General features: G+C 38.6%; 2 protein-coding genes and 1 non-coding gene across 5 annotated transcripts in view; 2 read left to right on the top strand and 1 right to left on the bottom strand.

Annotated features, from left to right (window-relative positions):
• Positions 1-755: 755 nt before the first annotated feature.
• SERP1 (stress associated endoplasmic reticulum protein 1) lies at positions 756-4796 on the bottom strand. Its single transcript, XM_015092604.4, has 3 exons — positions 4308-4796; positions 3953-4028; positions 756-2758 (listed from the first exon to the last, which is right to left on the bottom strand). Exons 1-3 carry the CDS (start codon positions 4389-4391, stop codon positions 2718-2720), a joined length of 201 nt encoding a protein of 66 aa, XP_014948090.2. The 5' UTR covers positions 4392-4796; the 3' UTR covers positions 756-2717.
• A 285-nt stretch (positions 4797-5081) lies between these two features.
• Positions 5082-20971, top strand: part of EIF2A (eukaryotic translation initiation factor 2A) — a 40550-nt gene continuing 24660 nt past the window's right edge. For all 3 annotated transcript variants that reach the window (XM_027959332.3, XM_060394851.1, XM_042235702.2), the window contains exons 1-3: positions 5082-5125; positions 15633-15702; positions 18440-18514. In XM_027959332.3, the coding sequence (XP_027815133.1) occupies positions 5098-5125; positions 15633-15702; positions 18440-18514 (173 nt within the window). In that variant the 5' untranslated portion in view covers positions 5082-5097. The remainder of the gene's footprint in view (positions 5126-15632; positions 15703-18439; positions 18515-20971) is intronic.
• On the top strand, positions 11908-12039 carry LOC114111304 (small nucleolar RNA SNORA42/SNORA80 family). The gene has a single exon (XR_003587383.1). It is a non-coding gene; the product is annotated as a small nucleolar RNA SNORA42/SNORA80 family (small nucleolar RNA).

The following is a 20971-nucleotide window of genomic DNA, read 5'->3' as shown; positions in this document are numbered from 1 at the left end:
CTGAACTGAACTCCTACCTCTTAAAGTTGTGGTTTGCATCTAAAATGACAAGAAACTAAAAAGGTAGGTAAAGTTAAATCAAACTTCAAGACAATTTCTAAGTGGAAAATTTGATGATGTCCTAGAGATGTTAAAGCATAATAAAATTTTGTTGTGGAATCTCCCATGTGCCAAAACTCCAGGAACCTCAGTGAGAAGAGCCATGGCCTTGCAGTTGAATATATACACTTCTTTAATGTAAATAAAAGTCTATTACAATGCATCCTGTTACAATGAAAATCTTCACTTATTTTGGAAACCCACTTAATTACGTTGAGCAACATTATATACAACCCAACAGATAAAATGAAGTCACTGACAACTCCTTGAAATGTTATAGCTAAATTACAAAAGAGTAATTGGATAATGTAGACCACCCCAATAACTATTTATTCTCTACATTGTACTCAACATTAGGTGACATATAAAATTCAACTGGGAAAGGGAGATCAAAAAAACTGTGCTTTTTCCTTGTATCAGACTCAAATAATGAGATGAGGGTAAATTCCACGTGGGAAAGTATTTAACCCATTGTGCTTTTATATATATGTTTTAGTACCTATTCCCAGTTATAAACCTTAAAATTTGTGCCTCTGTGTACTATTTCTTCTAACTCAAGTATAACACCAGGCATTCCTTAAAATCATCTTCTATTAATTATAAAAAGTATACTCAGATTAAGAGCTCTACAAAATCATTTTCTTTTAGAAAACATCAACTATTCAGGGATCTTTATTTTTAAAGGGTAAATCAAATAAGACATAGCTTTCATTGACCCAAACATGCATAATCCATCCTTAATATAAAATGTACCCAATTGGTAATTACATATGAAATACAAAAGGAATGCAACTTTACTTATGTAAAATGATTGCTCACTATGGCAATTTAACAATCAAATTAACAGACATTGTTAAAAAAAAAAGAAAAAAAACTCAATGTTTTAAAGCCAACTATCTATAGTAAACCAAAGGGAAATTCTGATATGGAGATATGGAATAGTTTGACTCAAAAGCAAAGACTAAGGCACCTGCTATGAATTTAGAACAATAAATTTCATTTTTAAAGGTACAATAGAATTAGTTAACCAAGAGGGAAACAAACACAGGGGTTGATTTCCTGGGTGAGAAAGGCAGGTTAACAATGCAGGTAAAAACGTGCTGGACCAAGGTCAGCGGATTCCTTTCCTATTCCAGAGCAGTCAAGGACCATCCCAACCACTTCTCTCGATCACTCTCCCCCATACTTAGGGCTATCAGAAGCTTTGAGGTTCATATTGTATAGACTAGGTAGTAGATTTCCCTTCTGCTCCTCTTAAAACAGCTTATTTTAAAGAGATATCCTGAGGCAATCAACAAAGCAAACAAGCAGCTTTCTCTCCAATTCATTAACACACAGACACCTCTCAGGCTTTTTTCATCAATCTTACGGCTAAGTATTTAAATAGCCAATACTTGAAATTTTCAATAGTACCAGTAAACCTCAAACCTGCCTTATCACTCACCCTTACCATTAGTAAAAACAAAGTCTGATCAATCATAACCTGTAAAATCCTACAACAAAGGGAAGACTAAGGACTGATTCTTATCAGTAAATCCATTTAATTCCCAATGACACTTTAGTCTGATATATCTAGTATCCTAACAGAATTTTAACCATAAATCAAGAAAAGCATTTCCAAACTAAGTGTAACTTTTCAGTTGATGTGCCTTTTGGGTATTAAAAGTGCTATCAACATGCTAAGATGTCTTATGGCACACTGGACTGAATATTATGTCCTGGTGAGGCATCCATTTTTAGTAGTATTTTCCCCTAAAATGTTGTTCACCATAATAGACCCCTTTGATATAGTACAGTAATTCTGGTGAAATCAATGGTGATATTAAAAAACCTTCCCTGACTTTATTCCACCATGGCTACTGTTAGTGAAACTGAAGTGACTAAGTTGTAAAATGCTCAACCAAGTTGTTTTCTATGGCATCCTTGGTTAGTATATTCACTCATGCACAATCCAAGGTAGTGTAATAGAAACAATAATGTTAAAATAGACATTGTGGATGTAAGCATCTCCCTTTATATCCGGCATTTAGAAGCTTTTAAAAAAAATTTTAGATGCTAAAAGACTGTGGGTAAACTAGGCTAGCCGTGTAGTTGTTCCATTTATAAGTACCTTATTACAGGACAGTTACACGACCCTCTGTGGGAGTGTGCTTTCAATTCAAGAAATAGTAATAAAGTGCCTAGCTATATAAAAACTGTACGATTCCAAATTTTAAATTAAGCTAACTGCATTTACACATTTGGGCTAACAAAATCTAGACCCTGTCTACATAGATTTAATCTAATTTTCTATTCTAAATCTTGTTCTAATAACCACATTTAAAAAAAAACCAAAAACTTACTCTTTACTGACTGAATAAGTAGGGTCCACTACTGTAGCTTAACAATCAAATTTTATTGCTTTATTCATGTGGTGCTTTTGCAAGGCACTGTGGTATGGACTAGAAAACTTGGAATGACTTGTGAAGAAACCTTGGAATGACACATGAAGGATGATATGAACAGTCATTCTGAGGCAGGATGCTTTACTGAATTGTTTTTAACCAGGATACCAAACATCAGGAATGAGTTCAAGTTAAAATTCACAGGAGAATGGAAACATCTTAAGGTCAGTCACTTCACATGCCCATCCTGATACTTTGAATAATCTGGAAAATTGCTGTAAAAAGAAAGAGCAAAAATTAAAACATGCTTTGAATGAAACAGCCCTGGCAACCGACAAATATTAAAGTAGTTCAAGAATCCAAGAACACCCTGACAATTACTTGCAAATACTATGTAACTTCAAGTAATATGAAAACAGGCCTACTGTGATAATACAATTACTTTTCTATGCCTTAGCTTTCCTGAATTTTATGTCTAAATGTTTAAGCGTTATCAAATAAGGAGTGATTTTTAAGAAAGAAATTAAAGTACCGAAGTGAACAGCTTTTTCTAGCATATAAGTATTTTGGTTTAACCCTAAATATCAGGTGTACCTGGCCTGTAATATATGCATATTTCCTCATTCTTAGGAAGCTGAAATTCAATTATCTTTAGGTTACATAAACTGCTTGGCTCTTGGCCATTTATCTGGAAAGCTTCTCCAACGTTCAGGAGACAGACAAAGGGAAATGGTTGAGAGAAACCTCCAGTGACTTTAAAATGTCAAGACAAGGAAAGCAGAAACATGTTATTTCCATATTAAGAGCCTGCATATTAAGATAATAAATGAAGAGAGGAAAGACATTCTGTAATCCATTCGCAGAGACAAGAGTCTACCACTCTTGTCTGCCACAGAACAGCAGTCTGCCCTGACAACTAATTCTTCCTACCATATGCCAAACATTTCTTTCATTAAACTAAAAACATCTGTCTCACACATTAAATTGTTAATCAGGTACAAATTCCTCTACAGTGGATTAATTCCTTGTACTAGCTTTACTTTATAAAACATAACCAATTTTGACTTAAAGACATTAGATTTTGGAACACGTTAGATTAAAGTTCGAATAATTCCATGAACGTGAAATTCACAAGCTTCTCTTTCTCAAAGGTTGCTAAACATTCTAAATTCTCATTCTGGAAGGTGTTTTTTTGTTTTGATCTAATGTTTTTCAACTCGGTAATTACTGAGAACCTGACCTCCTTTTCTGTTCTGTGAGCGCAAATCAAACGGGGAGACGTTTCTAGAGCACCACCCTCTGTACATATGTGGGACAAGTAATTTGGTTCGGACGAAAGAAAATTATACGGATCTCCCGGCAGGTGGGTTGAGAACTACGCGGGTAGGACTCACCACTCATGGGTCACCACGTCATCCCCAAACCCGTCATCCAACACCCAACCCGACGGTCGGCCCCAAAACACTTACCAGAACCACAAACAACAAAAATGAAGAGAGCCAATAACCAGGGTCCTACAGATGCCTTCTCTTCAGGAGCATTTCTCTGCAAAATGGAAAATCCGCGGTTTGCAATGTAAAAAACCCGCCCTGAGCCCGGGCTCTCACCGCCCGCACCCCGGGCCAGGTGGCCGGGTCCCCGCACATCACAGGTCTCTCCCGCGTTCCCGAGTCGACCAGATCCCGCACCCGTCTTTTAAGCTCCCAACTTAGATCCAGCTCGCGACCTCGGGCCGGAGTCTGGGGAAGAGAGCTCGACGCGGCCCTGGATCCCGGGCCTCAGAACCAGCTGCGGAACGGAGAGAGGCGCCCGCTCTTCCCTTACCGAGGTCTTGGCGACGTTGCCGCGCTGGGTGATATTCTTGCTGTGCTTCTCGTTGGCCATACGGATCCGCTGCTTGGCGACCATCTTCGCGGCGCCACCGCCTGCCCCGGCCACCCCTCGGTCTCGCTCGCTCGCTTCTTCTCGGGCCGCTGCGACCGACGCTCCGCTCCCGGTGGCCGCGCCGCCAGAGCGAGGAGGCTCTCAGGCGGGGCGCTAGCTCCGACCGCTGGGCCTGGGCGAGGCGGGCTCCGGGTCTGAACCCTAGCGGGGCGCGGGCCGACTGACGACGCCGGACTGTCCGGCCGAGCGAGGCGGGCGCGCGGGAGGTGGAGAGCGGGCCGCCAGGATAGTCTCGCGCTGCCGCTCTGGCCGCCGCTGGGAGCGTGGAGTGTAAGAGGAAGGAAACGAACACAACGCAACAACGAGACAGTGCAGCAACCCGCCGCCTCAAACTGCTTCGGGATCCGCTGCCAACGTCAGCACTGGACTGGCCCCGCCCCGCGGAAGTGCAGGCTCCGCCTGCTGAGGCAGACGGAGAGGGAGGGTGAAGTCCGGCGCACCGACCCTAGCCCCGCCCCCCCACGCTTCGTAAAGCGCGGCCCCAAAGCTGCGCGTGCGCGCGTTCGAGGTCTTTTCAGCGTCTTGCTCCGACCGGAAGTGAATTGGCCCCGAGGCTCATGACCCAGGAAACACAAGTTCGCCGTCTCCACGCCGGAGGAGACGTGTTGGGGCCGGGTTCGGCCCTCGTGAACTCTGACCCAAGTATTTGCGTTTCTCTTTCCGGGACAAGATGGCGCCGTCCACGCCGCTCCTGACAGGTGAGTTCTGAACGTGCAAGGGACTATTTCTTTAGAGCAGAGTTTTTTCTGTCTTTGACCTTGGGCACTACGCGAGAAGCCTTGGAGTCAGATCTGCCTTTTTTTGTGGATTGAAGTAGAGCCGGAGCGCCTTTTGGATTTCTTGATGTAGCGTGGCAATAGGAAGTTAGGCCCTAGCATCGGGGCTCCAGCATCCCGCCCCCCGCTTTTGCCCATCCATCATTCTTTCCTAACACTTCAAGTTCTACGGGAATAGCGAAAGGGGCGTAAGAACAGAGTGCCAGTGGAATTTGTTAACCTGGGTCTGCAATACCGGTAGTACTCTAACGCTTGCCAGGTCACAGGCCCTGTTGACAGTGTGAAGTCATTTAGTTCTGTAAAAGGAAAGTCTTATTAATACTAGAGTAACCATGCACGTTAAATACACCGAAATTTAACTAATGACAAATCCTATTCTCTTTGTTTTAATGCAGTTTGTGGGACTGAATGGAGCTGTGCTAGTTAAGTTTTAAGTAGAGGAGAGTGTGGTCTAGAGGAGTAGCAATGAGCATTATAAAGTAGCAACGTTAGAACATTATGTGATTCCTGAGGTTTTGAAGCCGAGGCATAGTTTGTAATGTTACAGAAGACAAAAAACTTATTCTTAGGTAATATCGGCGATGACTCTGGATTAGAGTAGTGGCTGGAGTCTCATATATGAGCTTCAAGTAAGGAGAAGGGAGTTGGGAGAGAAAAGAGGCTTAAATTAAGTTACCAATAACTTAATAACATGTAGAAGGAAAAAGAAGCCATTGAGGAAAGGGGTTACTTCCCCCTGAGACTTGAACCTTAAAAAACTGTTGCACCTTTTGCCATTCTGCATTTGGAGATCTTTAGTGTCAGTGTTAAGCACCAGGCTCATTCGTATTCAGTGTGGCTACCACAGTTCTTTCATCAAACGTTTGTCAAATACTGACTGATTTGTTAGATACCTTGCCAGGCAGGTACTGCCTAAAAGCATAATTACCTAATTAAATGAATTTATTTCTCTAATTTCACAAAGGTAGCTTGTATGTTACTTACAATTTAGGAATACTGAATGCTTTTTTGAACTTTAAAAATTAATACATTTTTTAATGTAATCATTTTATCTTTTGCCTTTTAAAATCCTTATAGTAACTGCTTACAGGGTAAATTCTTTGCTGTTTAGCACAGCATGTGGAACCCTTTATAATCTTTTGAATAGCTCTTGTCATTCATTTTACTTCTTGCAACCTCATCCTATTTTGTTCTTCATCAATATTGAACTTTAAAACCCTTGAGCCACGTATTTCCTTAGTCTAACACTATCCTCTTTCTGTTGATTTGGCTGACTTCTTTTTATCTTTTTAATTTTATTTTAGACGTCATTGCTTTATGAAGGCTTTCCTTAATCTTCCCAGATAGTCAGTCTTTCCTCAGGCTGTTTTTGTACCTCATATATACTTTTTTTTTCCCTTCTCATTCATCACATAAGATAATTATCTACTTGTTTAGATGCTTTTCTCCCCTGGTAGACTGTGAACTCCTTAATTGCAGGGACAGAGTCTTATTCATCCCTGTCTTCTCAATACCAGGTACAATGCCTGGTATACAAGAGACACTAAATATTTAATGGAAGAGTAAATTAATGAAAGATAACCCCTTTATTTGTAGTCAGACTAACCAAGAGTGACAGTTTTCTTACAATGCTTAAAATCAAGGACTTAAGAGCTTAAGAGTTATCCAGTCAGTCTTCTCATTATATTCTCACATTTATAGCAGCTCAGAGAAATTAAGTGGTGAGATTCACATCACAAATTGGCAAAGTCAGAATTATATTCAATCATTCAACCCCATGTTTCATTTTTCTTTCACTGGCACTCTTTCATTGGAACATACTGATTAATCTTTGAAACATTCTGAGTATAGGTGTTTCAGTCAACAATGGATCCTTTTACTTCCAAAATCTTTTTTACATTTAAGGGATTTTGGAGTTGTTAATGATTTTAAGATTACCTAGTAAATTATATTAGTTATTATTTTTCACTGGAAATGACAGAAAGCTAAAACAAGTGAAAGGATTTAAAAAAAAAAATCTCATGTACCTTAAAGCTTTCACTGTTACATTCAGGTATTCTCATGATTCCAAAAATCTGTTTTTCTTCATCCCTGAGCTCTTACTTTCTTTCAGGTTAAATTTATTCTCAGGTTAATGTTTTAACTGGGGTCTCCAGGTTTACATTCAGCCAGCTTAGCAGCCCCTAAGGAAAGTGCACATCTGTGCCAGTGTTAAGGTTGGCTGTCTTTGCGTTGGCTTGGCTCTTGTTTGCCATTTAATTAGTCAGGTTTATTTATTTATTTTTTAAGAGTCTTTTTTTCCCCCATGTATGTATTTATTTTTGGATGCGCTGCGTTGTGGCTTTTCACAGGCTTTCTCTGGTTGCGGTGGCTTCTCTTGTTGCAGGGCACAGGCTCTAGGTGCCCGGGCTTCAGTAGTTGTGGCACATAGGCTTAGTTGCTCCAGGACATGTGGAATCTTCCTGAACCAGGGGTCGAACCCATGTCCCATGCATTGGTAGGTGGAGTCTTTTTGTTGTTCTCCCAGTTTTATTGAAATATAATTTACATACAGCACTGGATAAGGTTACGGTATATAGCATAATGATTTGACTTATATCACAAAATGATTATCACAGTAAGTTTCTCATATGCAATTTAAGGAAATGAAAAATTTTTTTTCTTGTAATGAGAACTCTCAGGATTTACTTTTTTTTTTTCTATTAGGTTTTTTAATTAATTAATTTTTAATTGAAGGATGACTGCTTTATAATGTTGTGTTGGTTTCTGCCATACATCAGCATGAATCAGCCATAGGTATACATATGTCCTCTCCCTCCTGAATCTCCCTCCCACTTCCCACCCCATCCCACCCCTCTAGTTTGTCATAGAGCCCTGGTTTGAGTTCCCCGAGTCATATGGCACAGCCCCACTGGCTGTCTGTTTTACAGATGGTGGCGTCTATATTTCCGTGCTGCTCTCGCCATTGGTCCCACCCTCCCTGCACCCTTGACCACACATCTCTTCTCTGTTTCCATTGCTGCTGGCAGGTGGATTCTTATTCGCTGTGCCACCAGGGAAGTCCTAAATTAGTCAGTTTTTAATTGGATCACCAGAACCAAATTATTCTCACCCCTGGATATTTCTCAAAGGAAAACTAAGGTCTCCTGTAAAGGGGGTCCAGGATGCTTGGCCATAAAAGAACAGTAACCCTTACATGAAGCTCATGTTGTTCAATCAGCTTGCCTACTTGATGCCATTGAGATAATCAAGATTGAGTCATTTTCCTAAATTGATATATACTTCAGTGGGTACAAGGATTGGAAATAGTAAGATATAATCACTGTATCCCAGACCTAGGGCCAATTTTCATTGAAGCCTCATAGTTTTCTCATATTAACTCAGGCCTAGAGCAATGAATGGTATGTATCTAGAAAGGCTAGGAAGTTTTAAAAATATACTATATAGGCACAGTATTTAACGTAATTACTGTTTTTAAACAGTAATTCCTTGTGGAACTTTGTCGTTTATTTGTTGCTTTAATGAAAGGAACCATTTGTATTCTTTTTTTTCTTTTTCTATAGAACATGTTGATCCTTTTTTGATTAAAGGGGAAAATCATCAAAAATAAGGAATCATGTCATGTCAATACACTGCATTAAGCTATCCCCACACTTTACTCATTGTTTTACATTTAGTCACTTCCAATTAAAATGAATGCCTCAGTAGAAAGTCATGTAGAAAAAGATTGTTTCGGTTATTGAAAAGAGTTTGTTTTGAGTCCATGTTTATTTTTGCTTTTATTAATTTATAATGAAGTTTATGTTCTGTTATGAACCTGATTTTGCATTTCATCTGATAAACTTTGTATATCTGTGTATTCAAATTTGTGGAAGAAGTTGCTCACATTGATAATACAGTATATTATCAGTAGCATATCTTAGTGGTTCCAAAATTTCTTACAGCACTTTCTTATAGTTGTATTTCTGTGTAGGGAACTATAAAATAAAATACTTGTTTTAAATAGTGGTTTACATGTATGAGCAAAGCTGTAATGACACATTATGATTTTTATGATGAATATAATTTATATTTAGTTCCCCTATAATAGACATATCTACTGTAAAGCATCATGTATAAAGAAGTTGTCTAATTTAATGGGAACCAACTGTCTCATTAGTGCATAAAGTAGCTTTCAGTTCAGTTCAGTCACTCAGTCATGTCTGACTCTTTGCGACACCATGAGTCGCAGCACGCCAGGCCTCCCTGTCCATCACCAGCCCCCGGAGTTCACCCAAACTCATGTGCATCGAGTCGGTGATGCCATCCAGCCATCTCATCCTCTGTCGTCTCCTTCTCCTCCTGCCCCCAATCCCTCCCAGCATCAGGGTCTTTTCCAATGAGTCAACTCCTCGCATGAGGTGGCCAAAGTATTGGAGTTTCAGCTTTAGCATCAGTCCTTCCAATGAACACCCAAGACTGCTCTCCTTTAGGATGGACTGGTTGGATCTCCTTGCAGTCCAAGGGACTCTCAAGAGTCTTCTCCAACACCACAGTTCAAAAGCATCAATTCTTCGGCGCTCAGCTTTCTTCACAGTCCAACTCTCACATCCATACATGATCACTGGAAAAACCATAGCCTTGACTAAGTGGACCTTTGTTGGCAAAGTAATGTCTCTGCTTTTGAATATGCTATCTAGGTTGGTCATAACTTTCCTTCCAAGGAGTAAGCGTCTTTTAATTTCATGGCTGCAATCACCATCTGCGGTGATTTTAGTACGTACTTTCATCTTGCAGAATATGTTTTTATATTAGTACAGAAATTCTTGGTCAGTGCAATTTTTAATATAACACTTTTGTTCAGTATTCCCAAGCAAATCCATTCTTGCAGAATGTTGGCAGACTTTTGATTGGTTTCATTTCTTGGAATATTGTAAACAAAGTATTACCAAAAAATGATGGGCTTTTAAAAAGCCTTTTTATTTTGAAGTAAATTAAGACTCACAGGAAGTTGCAAAAAGAGTCAAAAGAGAGTTCCCGTGTATCCCTCACCTAACTTTCCTCAATGATAATATCTTGTATAACTATAGTGTATTGTCAGAACCAGGAAATTGACACTGGTACGGTAGTATTTACTAAACTGCTGTCCTATTTGGATTTTACTCGTTTGTGTGTGCATGTGTTTTACCACACTTGCAGATTCATGTCACCACCACTATCAGAATATAGAACTGCGCCATCACCACAAAGGACTACTTTGTCACCCTTTTCTAGTTGCAGCCTCCATCCACCTGTAACCCCTGGCAACCACTGATCTGTCCTCTATCATGATACTTTGTCATTTCAAGAGTGTTGTATAAACGGGATCATAGACCACTTTGGATTTTTGTTTTTAAAGTGTTCTTTATTTAGAATGAGAACATATGCATGTTGAAAAGGAGTCCCCAAAGCCACTCCAAATACCATTAAGGATTGTTTCAGTGTATGAATTTGGGGTTGGGGTACACAGACATCCAGTCTATAGCAACTCTTTTGGGATCTTCTACTTATCTTAGTTTGGAGTATAAGCATGACATAGGAATTTTGTAAGAGGAAAATCTTGTACCTGTACTGATTGCCCTGAATACCCTGAAAGTTACCACTGCTGTAGCAGAAGGCCACCTTCTTGGGTTCTGAGGTACAGCTGCCACTTTAGTATAACATACAAAACCTTTGAATTTTCATCAGGTCAACATTGGGTTGGTAATGACAACAGAATCAACAGATACAGAGGACTGAGGTCACTAGGTACAAATACCATGAGAGCATAAGAAGTTGAGACAAGCTGGGGATGGCTTTTTTCTTTTTTGCCAGTTATTTTGGGTAGAACATGGTTTGATTGCATTCAGCATATGGCACATCTTAAAAAGTATTTGAGGCTTCATTGGGTCTGTGCTGACAATGTACCATTTTGTTTTCCTAGATGAGTGTGAGAATTCTGGAAGAGAATGCTTAGTGAGTTAAACTGTCACTGCAGTTTGTGAGAGGGACTTCGTTAGGCTAATGGAATATTATGTAACCTAGCTGTAACATGTAATCTGATAACTGTATATGCCCTAGTTTGGGAAATTCATTTTTTATCAATCCTTCAAGTATTTATTAAAACTGTAATTGTAGTGTTGAGAATGGTGTCTTTTCTTCTAAATCAGTGTATCATACATTGTATTGCAGCAGGTGATTGACTTCGTGACAGGAGAGAGCACAGCTTTGCCTGTGTAGTAAGAGAATTTTGATGGAAGCCTTGATTTTAGTCAAAGGCCAAGAATGGGACTTCTCTGACTGTCCAGGGGTTAAGACTTCACCTTCCAGTACAACAGGGTGCAGATTTTATCCATCCTTTTTCGGGGAGCTAAGATCCCACATGCCTCATGGCCAAAAAACCAAGACATAAAACAGAAGCAATATTGTAACAAGTTCAATAAAGATTTTTAAAATGGTTCACGTCCAAAAATCTTAGGAAAAAAACAAGAAACAGTTGAGAATTTCTGACGTTAAGAATTAAACTTCATAGTTTTCAAGTCATCTAAAATAACATTTTTTGGCAGAAAATGTTTACTAAATATTAGAGATTTTTAGAATAGGTATTCATCAGTGTTTCATTCAAGGTGTAGCAATGGACTGAGCTCATTTGAAACCATTATCTTGAGTGTGGTGATGGACTCATTTTTTAAGATCCTTAGTGCAATGCATGGGTTTGGATTTATGGCAGGCCCGTCCCCCTGGGCCTCTCATAGTGTCCCATGCCAGAAAAAATTGGCCCTGAACCATTGCCCAGCCTCTGCCCGTAGGCTGCAGGCACTGAAGTGGGTTGCACAGTGGGAAAAAAAAAAAAACCCTGATGCATAGCACATGAAGCTGTGCAGGGGCCAGATAGAGAGACTTGTAGGCAGTCCTATGAAGAGTTTAGGTTTTTCTTTTTTTTTTTTTAGAGTTTAGGTTTTGATATATGTAGAAATGCAGATGGTGATTACAGCCATGAAATTAAAAGACGCTTACTCCTTGGAAGGAAAGTTATGACCAACCTAGACAGCATATTAAAAAGCAGAGACATTACTTTGCCAACAAAGGTCCACTTAGTCAAGGCTATGGTTTTTCCAGTGGTCATGTATGGATGTGAGAGTTGGAGTATAAAGAGAGCTGAGGGCAGAAGAATTGATACTTTTGAATTGTGTTGGAGAAGACTCTTGAGAGTCCCTTGGACTGCAAGGAGATCCAGCCAGTCCATCCTAAAGGAGATCAGTCCTGGGTGTTCATTGGAAGGACTGATGTGGAAGCTGAAGCTCCAATATTTTGGCTACCTGATGCAAAGAGCTGACTCCTTTGAAAAGACCCTGATGCTGGGAAGGATTGAGGGCAGGAGAAGGGGACGACAGAGGGTGAGATAGTTGGATGGCATCACCAACTCAATGGACATGGGTTTGGGTGAACTCTGGGAGTTGGCGATGGACAGGGAGGCCTGGTGTGCTGCAGTTGATGGGATCACAAAGAGTCGGACATGACTGAGCGACTGAACTGAACCGATATGTAGAACACTTTGCTAGACTCCATTCTGTTCAAGGGCAAATTACCCACAACAGTTTGGCAATTCAGTTTAGTATATGAGGAAGCATGGTATCCAGTTTTATACTTGTGAATGTAGACAAGAAACTTATTCAGTTATGTGTTTACTCAACTTACTTCTCATCTTTCCACTAGAATGAAAGCTCCGTTGAGTACACAGATTTTTATCTTGTTTGTCACTAGTTCTTTTACTTTCATTCTAACTTTAAAGCATTTACTTTGAAAAGTAAATAGCAATTTTCAATATCTGAAAATTGAGCTAGTTAATAATCTATAGGCAGAAAATCAATGTTGTGAGAACTGTCCCTTGGGAAGGGAGAGGAAACAGGGATCAGAGTTGGAGCCTCGAGTGGCCCTTGGGTACCAGCTTTGCTGCTGAAGAGCGGGAGATTTGGAAATAGCTGGTAGAAAAGGAAGCAGGTGCACTTCAGTGAAACCTTTTCTTCGGGTCTGTACTGTTGCTGCTAGCAGGAATTCCAGCTGGTAAAATAGTGACTCATCACCAGTTCTGTCAGTTTTCTCTCTTGAATATTGAATGCTCATTCTCCACTTTGCATTTCCACTGCCTGTCCCTAGTCCAAGGTTTTTGTCTTGTTTTTGCCATGCTGCACAGCTTGCAGGATCATAGTTCCCTGACCAAGGATCAAACCCGGACCCCTAGCAGTAGAAACACAAGAGTCCATAGCTACTGGACCACCAGGGAATTGCCGCGGTTTCTGTATCTCTCCTGTGGGGCTCCTGCAGACCATCTTGAGCAGTCTTTTCACACCCTCTCACTGCCTTCTGGGTCTCTCTCTACACTCTGTCAGGTTGGCCTTTTCAAACTGCAAATCTGGTTTTAAAATCTGCCTAAAACTTTGAATTTTCCCGTGGTTCTTTGGCTCCAGTCCAGTGCTGCCTAACTCAGGCCCCGGGATCTTGTTTGGTCTGAGCCCTGTTTTCTTCTCTAGATCCATCTCCTTCCAGCAACACAGGCCTTCTTTGCATTCCTGCGATGCTGTCATCTCTCCTGCCATGGAGCTTCTGTATTTGTTACTGTTACACCTTGCTTGTTAACTGCTATTTTATCTTTCATATCAGCACACAAATTACTAGTCAAGGATGCTTTTCCCATCCTTCGGTTTTTAGATTGAAACTCTGAATTATTCACTCCAGTAGCCTCTTCTGTCTTTCCTTTGTAGCACCAAATGCAGTTATAGATTTCCATCTATTTGACTAATTATTTGATCAGCGAGGTCAGGGACAAGAGTGATTTTCCTCCCTATTGTATCTGTAGTACTCAACATGAGAGGTAGTTTTTTTTTTTCCCCCTGTAAACATTTGTTGAATGAATGGATCATTTTGTTTGGTTCAGCTTTATAAGCTTCTAATTCAGCCATTTAAAACAAAGTAGAATCTAGTCCTGTAGATGTTTTTGCTTATTTAATCTTGAACTTTGTTCCCACCTAATTTTTTTAGGACATTAGTATCATTGGGGGTGTCGGTGTCTCATCCTACTTATTCTCTTAGTTCAAGAAATTGTGACAACAGTGCCTTGTTGTTGTTGTTGTTTTTTAAAGAACTTTCCATGAATTTATACTATATTTTCATGTTATTATTTTACATAAAGCACACAGTGTTCTAAAGTTTTCATTTTGTTGATTAGGGCACAGACTTTGAGGTAGTAATGTAGCTAAGGTTCCACAGCCAGGTAGGAACTGAGGTCTGCCTTTGAGTTCATGTCCTCTCTGTTACAATACAACTACCTTTCACTGGTGACAGTTACAATTTTGAGCTTTTATTTATAAAACTTACTTGAAACAGTAAGCTGATACAAAGATTTAACTTAGACTGAGCTTCTAATTCTGTTTCCAACAGCCATACATTTTGAAAATGAGATTACACAATAATGTGAAAACATAATACTAAGATCACTTTTTTCCCATTTGAATGAAAGGATATAAGTATGAATGTTATATTTCAAGGCACATGCATAGATTTCTTGTAAGATAGATAAAAGTGGGTTTATTGAAGTAATCTCCTTAGAGACTAAATGAGTATGCTCTGCAGGAAAAAAAAAAAAGAGTGTTGACTGTCTTAGTCAGTTTGCATGTGTGCCCACTAAATTGATTCATTCGTGTCCAACTCTGTGCAACACTATGGACTGCAGCCTGCCTGACTCCTCTGTCCATGGGATTCTCCAGGCAAGAATACTAGAATGGGTTACCATGCCCTCCTCCAGGGGATCTTTCTGATCCAGAGATCGAACCTGCATGTCTTATGTCTCCTGCATTGTCAGGCAGGTTCTTTACCACTAGCGCTAACTGGGAAGCCCCTTCGTCAGTTTAGGCTGTTGTAACAAAGTGCCGCATACTAGGTAACTTGTAAACAACAGAAAATAGCGTTCTAGAGGCTGGAAGTCTGAGACCAGGGTGCCAGCATGGTCAGGTGCTGGTAAGAACCCTCTTCTTGTTTGCTGTCTGCCAGTGTATTGTAGCCTCATACATCCTCTGTGTTTTTCTTATAAGGGTACTAATCCTGTTCATGAGAAATCCACTTTTGTGATCTAGTAACCCTCTGAAAGGCTCCACCATCAAGTACCATCACATTGGAGTTAGGGTTTCAACATGAGCCTTTTGTGGAGACACATTCAACTCATTGCATTACCTATTTATTTCCCAGCAGTTACATGATCTTATGCAGAAGAGCAAGAAAAATGTACCCATTTAATGCTGATGTTCAATAGTTCTATGAAATATTTAGTGATTTTATTAGTATTTTGATTGGAAACTTTTCACTTTTTTAAACATTTGTGATGACTGAGTATTCATTAACGATGTAATGGTGATTCTTTCCCTTTTTTTCCCTTTAGTCCGAGGATCAGAAGGGCTGTACATGGTAAATGGACCACCACATTTTACAGAAAGCACAGTGTTCCCAAGGTATGGTTTTATTTTGTTGAGTAATTTACAGAGAACAAAAAAAGAAAGAACAGATAAGCTAGTTTCTTGGGACATACCATATAATGTTAACAGAAGATGGGAAGAATGCATATTCTGTATAACAAAAAAAATAACCTTTAGATTTGAAAACAATAGCTTGAGTACTTTTAAAAGGTCTAGACAACAGTGTAATTTAGTTCATGCTTGAGGCTTAGAGGAATGAGGAAAAACTTGTGACTGTGATAGCCAGACCACTGCCTATCATCTCCATTAAATTACAGCCTAAGGGGGTTTTGCTAAACTGTGATAGGAGTCAACCTGAAAGAGTTCATGCCAACCTTAAAGAAAACAATTTGAGGATTAAGGAGAATAATGACCAAAAGTTAAGGCATGTCAAGTATATAAATATTCCCTCCGAAATCTTTCTCCTTCCAAATATTATTGGTCAGTGTTAGACATTAATGGGATCCTGTTCATTACTTTGAAAACTGATAAAGAAAAAAAAATCAAGCATTTATGTTACCTTTCCTGTACACATTTTTTCAGAGAAACCAAACTGTTGATGAAGAAAACTCTATAGAGCAGTAATAAACCCAGAAGGAAAGTTGGGCTTAGATAATTACCATTTCTTTATCCTAAAGAAGTCATGTATCAGTGGTTCTCAAGCTTTTGCATGCCTCAGAATCATCTGAAGAGCTTGTTTAAAAAACCACACACACACACAGGATACTGTTGTCTCTTAGGTTTTCTGATTCAGTAGATCTGGGGCAGGACCCCATGAATAAGAATTTTTTAGTTCCCAGTTAATGCTGATGCTTCAAGTCTAGAGACCACACTTTGCGAACAGCTGATCTAGGCAAATTATCATCAAAAGATGCTGAAACTGTTAGATGAACTGTTGATAGGGAACTTTATAATCAGACTGCCATCGTCTGACTCTTTTGATGATTTTTTTTATGAGATCCAGTTCTCTAGAACTTTGTTACAGAAAATATGGGCCCAAGGTCAACGGTATTAGCAACACCTTGAGTCAGTGCAGAAATATAACATCTCAGGCCCTACTCAGTTTACTGAATCAAAATCTGTAGTTTAACCAGGTCCTCAGTGATTTGTATGCACATTAATGTTTGAGAAGTACCACTTTAGAAAATGAGTCTGTATTAAAGCTTTTGTGCTGCGCTTCATTGGGGTGTGCAATCCCAAGGCAGCAGGATTGAGGGAGAAAGGGAAATGAGAAAAGGAAGTGAAAGGAAACATAGAATAGGATACACTGAGCTGACCACCAGTTCACAAAATCCAGCCGGGTTGCTTGGTCATGCAAATCTCTCCAGTGAGGTTGTAAAAACCCACTGTGCCTTAGAGCAACCTATTGTTAAGAGGATGGGTACAGAATTGATTGCAGCCAGAGTCTCTTTTGATCTCTTTGGGCTGAATCTGAGTGCCAGTGCTCCTCTTCCTGCTACTGCAGTAGGTGTGATGGAAGCCATGCTGAAATGTGGCCCTCATTCCTGAAGAGTCTGAGACCACCAGTGGTGTCAAGGAGATGAGGTGGCCACATCTCTTTCTTGAATGGCTGGCACCTGGGAGCAGGAAGGATTCGCTGGATCTGAGGAGGCGCATAATGAGTCCAATACAATCTCAGCATCACTAAGAGTAGAACAAGGAGACATTGCATGTCTCTTGGTGAGTTGCAATAGGAACAGTGTAGTATTTACCTTCTATGAAGATTTTTTAAAACCTGCTTCTAGTCAGGCTTTTACATATTTATTAGCTACAAAATTCTGATCTGGTGTTGTGACTACATGTATGGACATTACTGAACACACACACACATTTCTTTATGGGTCTTCACTTTCTCTGGGAGATGTGCTCACAGTGGCCATCTCCATTTGAGAGATACAGTGCTTAAAGTTTTGATCATTTGATAGAAGATTGCCAACAAGCCCAAGTTCCACAGGTTAGTTTTGTACAGAATCCTGCATCCATATTTATTTAATGTGAATATCCTCTTCTGGTTGTTAATACTTTCTGTCTCTGCACAGGAGAAATTGATAGAAGATCTTTGTCTTTCAAATCCAGGGGCACTTGTTGGCTACTTGAGGATATTGTATCCACCATTGTTTTGTTACGCTGGTAGTTTGGGAAATTCTTTACAAAGCTGTGTTGAAATCCTTCAAGCTGTCTCAGGATAAGGACTGACAGCTGGTAACTTCCACATTGTGGTTTGTTTTTAGTTGCTAAATCCTGACCGACTCTTTTGTGACTCCATGGAATAGCCCCACCAGGCTCCTCTGTCCATGGGATTTCCCAGGCAAGGATCCTGGAGTGGGTTGCCATTTCCTTCTCCAGGGGATCTTCCTGACCCAGGGGTCAGACCCAGGTCTCCTGCATTGCAGACGGATTCTTTACCACTGAACCACCTGGGAACTCCTAGTTTCCACATACACTTACTTTTTTGGGTTTTCAGACAAACTAGTTATTCACCCCAAAGGGCTCTATTTTTTACTTAAGATTGATCTGTTGGTATAAAAATCGATTTCCAGCTTACTTTACACTGGTAGTCAATGCTACATTTTAAGAGAGAAAGTATTTTGGACAAACTAAAGCATGGTAGAATTATTTTCTAAAATTTATATAAGTTCTTAGTCACTAAATTAGTAAGATTGTGGACTTGTGATTAGATTCTTTAAAAGTATTAATGTTTATTAATGTAAGCTTTTTTTTTGTCATTTTTCAGAGAATCTGGGAAAAATTGCAAAGCCTATACCTTTAGTAAGGATGGGACCTTGTTTGCCTGGGGCAATGGAGAAAAGTTAGTGTTTATTTATATAACTTTTTTTTGTATATGTCATGAATATAAAACATAATTGTTTTATTTGAGTAACATGTATTTGGATGTCATTTATAAACTCCATCTTTATAATCTTGGTACAGTTAGGTATTATCTCCAGTATAACATCCACAGAACATCTCCAAAGTTGTTAGTTTCTATTTATGTGTCAAACTTGTTTGAGTTCTCTAGTTTCTTAGAATTAAAAAGGAACATATGAAAAGGGGCTATTAATTTAATGCCAACAGTTTGTTTTAAGTGGTGCTCTAAGTTACTGGTTAGGGTTTTTTGAGTTCTGCATTAATACTTAGAGGGTAGTTCTCTTTGCTCCTTTATCTTAGATACTTTATATTTTTGCTGTTAAATTACTTAACAGCTGTATTTATTGCTCTTAATTTTGTTGTAGATAACAGCATGTCATTAAGTATAAGTTATTCAGAAGTATGTTTGGTATAGTCTATATTACATAAAATAATCTGATTATAAAATTGGTCTTACGGCAAAATAAGTATTTAGACTTCAGTGTCATAATTTCATTCAGAAAATGAATCCTTTTCCATTTTTCATAGTCACTGTATTTTAATTAACAGAACCAGGAAAAATGCCCAAATATTTGTTGCTTGATTTAAAGTTATTTTAGTGTTGTTGTGTTTAGCCAGATACAATAGCTTAGATTTTTAAAGGGGAAAAAAACGATTACATGAGTTTGAAAAGTGCATTTTAAATATTTCTTATACCATAGTAATAGATTCTCGGGTCTTTCGACTATCAGGTCAAGTTGGATTAAACACATGATTTTTAAAAGTGCTACAAAGATTGTGTTGAGTTAGTTGATTCCCTTTTACAACTATAAGTAGCTGGCAGGATTCACTTTCATAATTAAAAATGTTCATTAGTATTTTTTTGTAAGTTACTAAATACAATCAACAAACTACTATCAAATTATTAAGAATGTGATTATATCGGGTCTTATTCACAATGTTAACGTCTTAGTCTCAAAAGAAAGGATGCGCTTTCAACTTATTTCTTTAGGTGTAACCTGTTGGGTTGTATTGTTTTTAAATCCATATTTTAGTTTGTACTATTTGGGTAATAAGTTGATAGAAATTTACTATCTGATAGGATATACTATATATCTTTTCATTGCCTATTATCTTTTTGATGTATCCTTTATTCCGATAACTTAGAGTTTATTAAGTTTATTTTCACTTTGGCAATTATCATTAATTATTTTATATGTCATATCTCTGCTTTGCTTTCTGTTGAATTCAACTCAATCCTTTTACTATGTCCCCACATGTTGTGTCCATTCATGTTTTTAATATATTTTTTCATACCTTGCTCTAGTATTTATTTCCTTAAGGTGCTGCAGCCACAACAGTACATATTGTTCCTGGGGCAAGAGAAACAGATGTAGTGTATTGATTGTAGTCTTTGCTGAGTCCATGGTTAGTTAAGTCAGAAGCTGTAGCTGAGTTTTCCTTAAATATATGTGTATAAAATATACACCTTTCATTAAACTAAGAATAACTTCAAAGTTTATTAACAACAACAACAACAAAAAACTTCATGTAATTCTAAAATATGTAATTTACAGTAAATTGTAAAGAATCTACAGTTGTAAGTGTGTGTGTCAGTGTGTTTAAGCAGTTTTTGCTTATCCTAACCCAGTATTCTCAAACTTGAGTTGAACAAAATAACTTTAAGGAATTTCTGCAGTGAGAATGACTATCTTTTTTTTTTTTTTTTAATCCTAAGGACTACACAAGAGCAAGTCAGGCCAAACGGGTTTCAAAGCCTTAGTAGTATGATCTTGGGCAAATTATCAAATCATATCACTTTTTTTTTTCCTAACCTTCAGTTTTACCATTTGTAAAATGGAGATGATAATATCTATTTTTATGAGATTGTTGTGAGGATTAAATGCTAAAAGGTGCATAAAGTGGTTAAAACAGAACATAGTACGTAAAAAATATTCCCCAAAAGTGGAAACTTCTTTTTTAATATACAGTTATTATCATTTTTGTCTTTATCATATCATGATAATTCTTATAGAATTCTTGGAGAATGCTTCTGAGATTTTAATAGACATCAAAACTCTCCTTGATTATTTCCCCAGCTGCTGCAGTTTCCATTTACTCAAATTAAAACATATACCTTTTGTTTTCTCTTGAATTTGATATTCCTTTGCTTGTCTGGGTTTGCACTGTGTTCACTCAAAGGCCTGTTATTTCCTTTTTGGCTAAAGGTGATATCATCTATTGTGTCTTCCTGAAAATTCTATTTTAATTCCCAGCACCAGCCTTATATAGGGGCCTTTTAGTAAAACATACACTTTTTAATGTTATTTATTGGATATTTTCTAGAACTAACTGAAAATTGATCTTTATGAAAAATGAGCACTTTAGAGTGATTTGTATTTAAAAAGAAGTATGAATG

This window comes from Ovis aries, chromosome 1 (genome assembly GCF_016772045.2).
Source record: "Ovis aries strain OAR_USU_Benz2616 breed Rambouillet chromosome 1, ARS-UI_Ramb_v3.0, whole genome shotgun sequence".
Classification (NCBI taxonomy): domain Eukaryota; kingdom Metazoa; phylum Chordata; class Mammalia; order Artiodactyla; family Bovidae; genus Ovis; species Ovis aries.
This window is presented reverse-complemented; position numbering and strand designations above follow the sequence as displayed.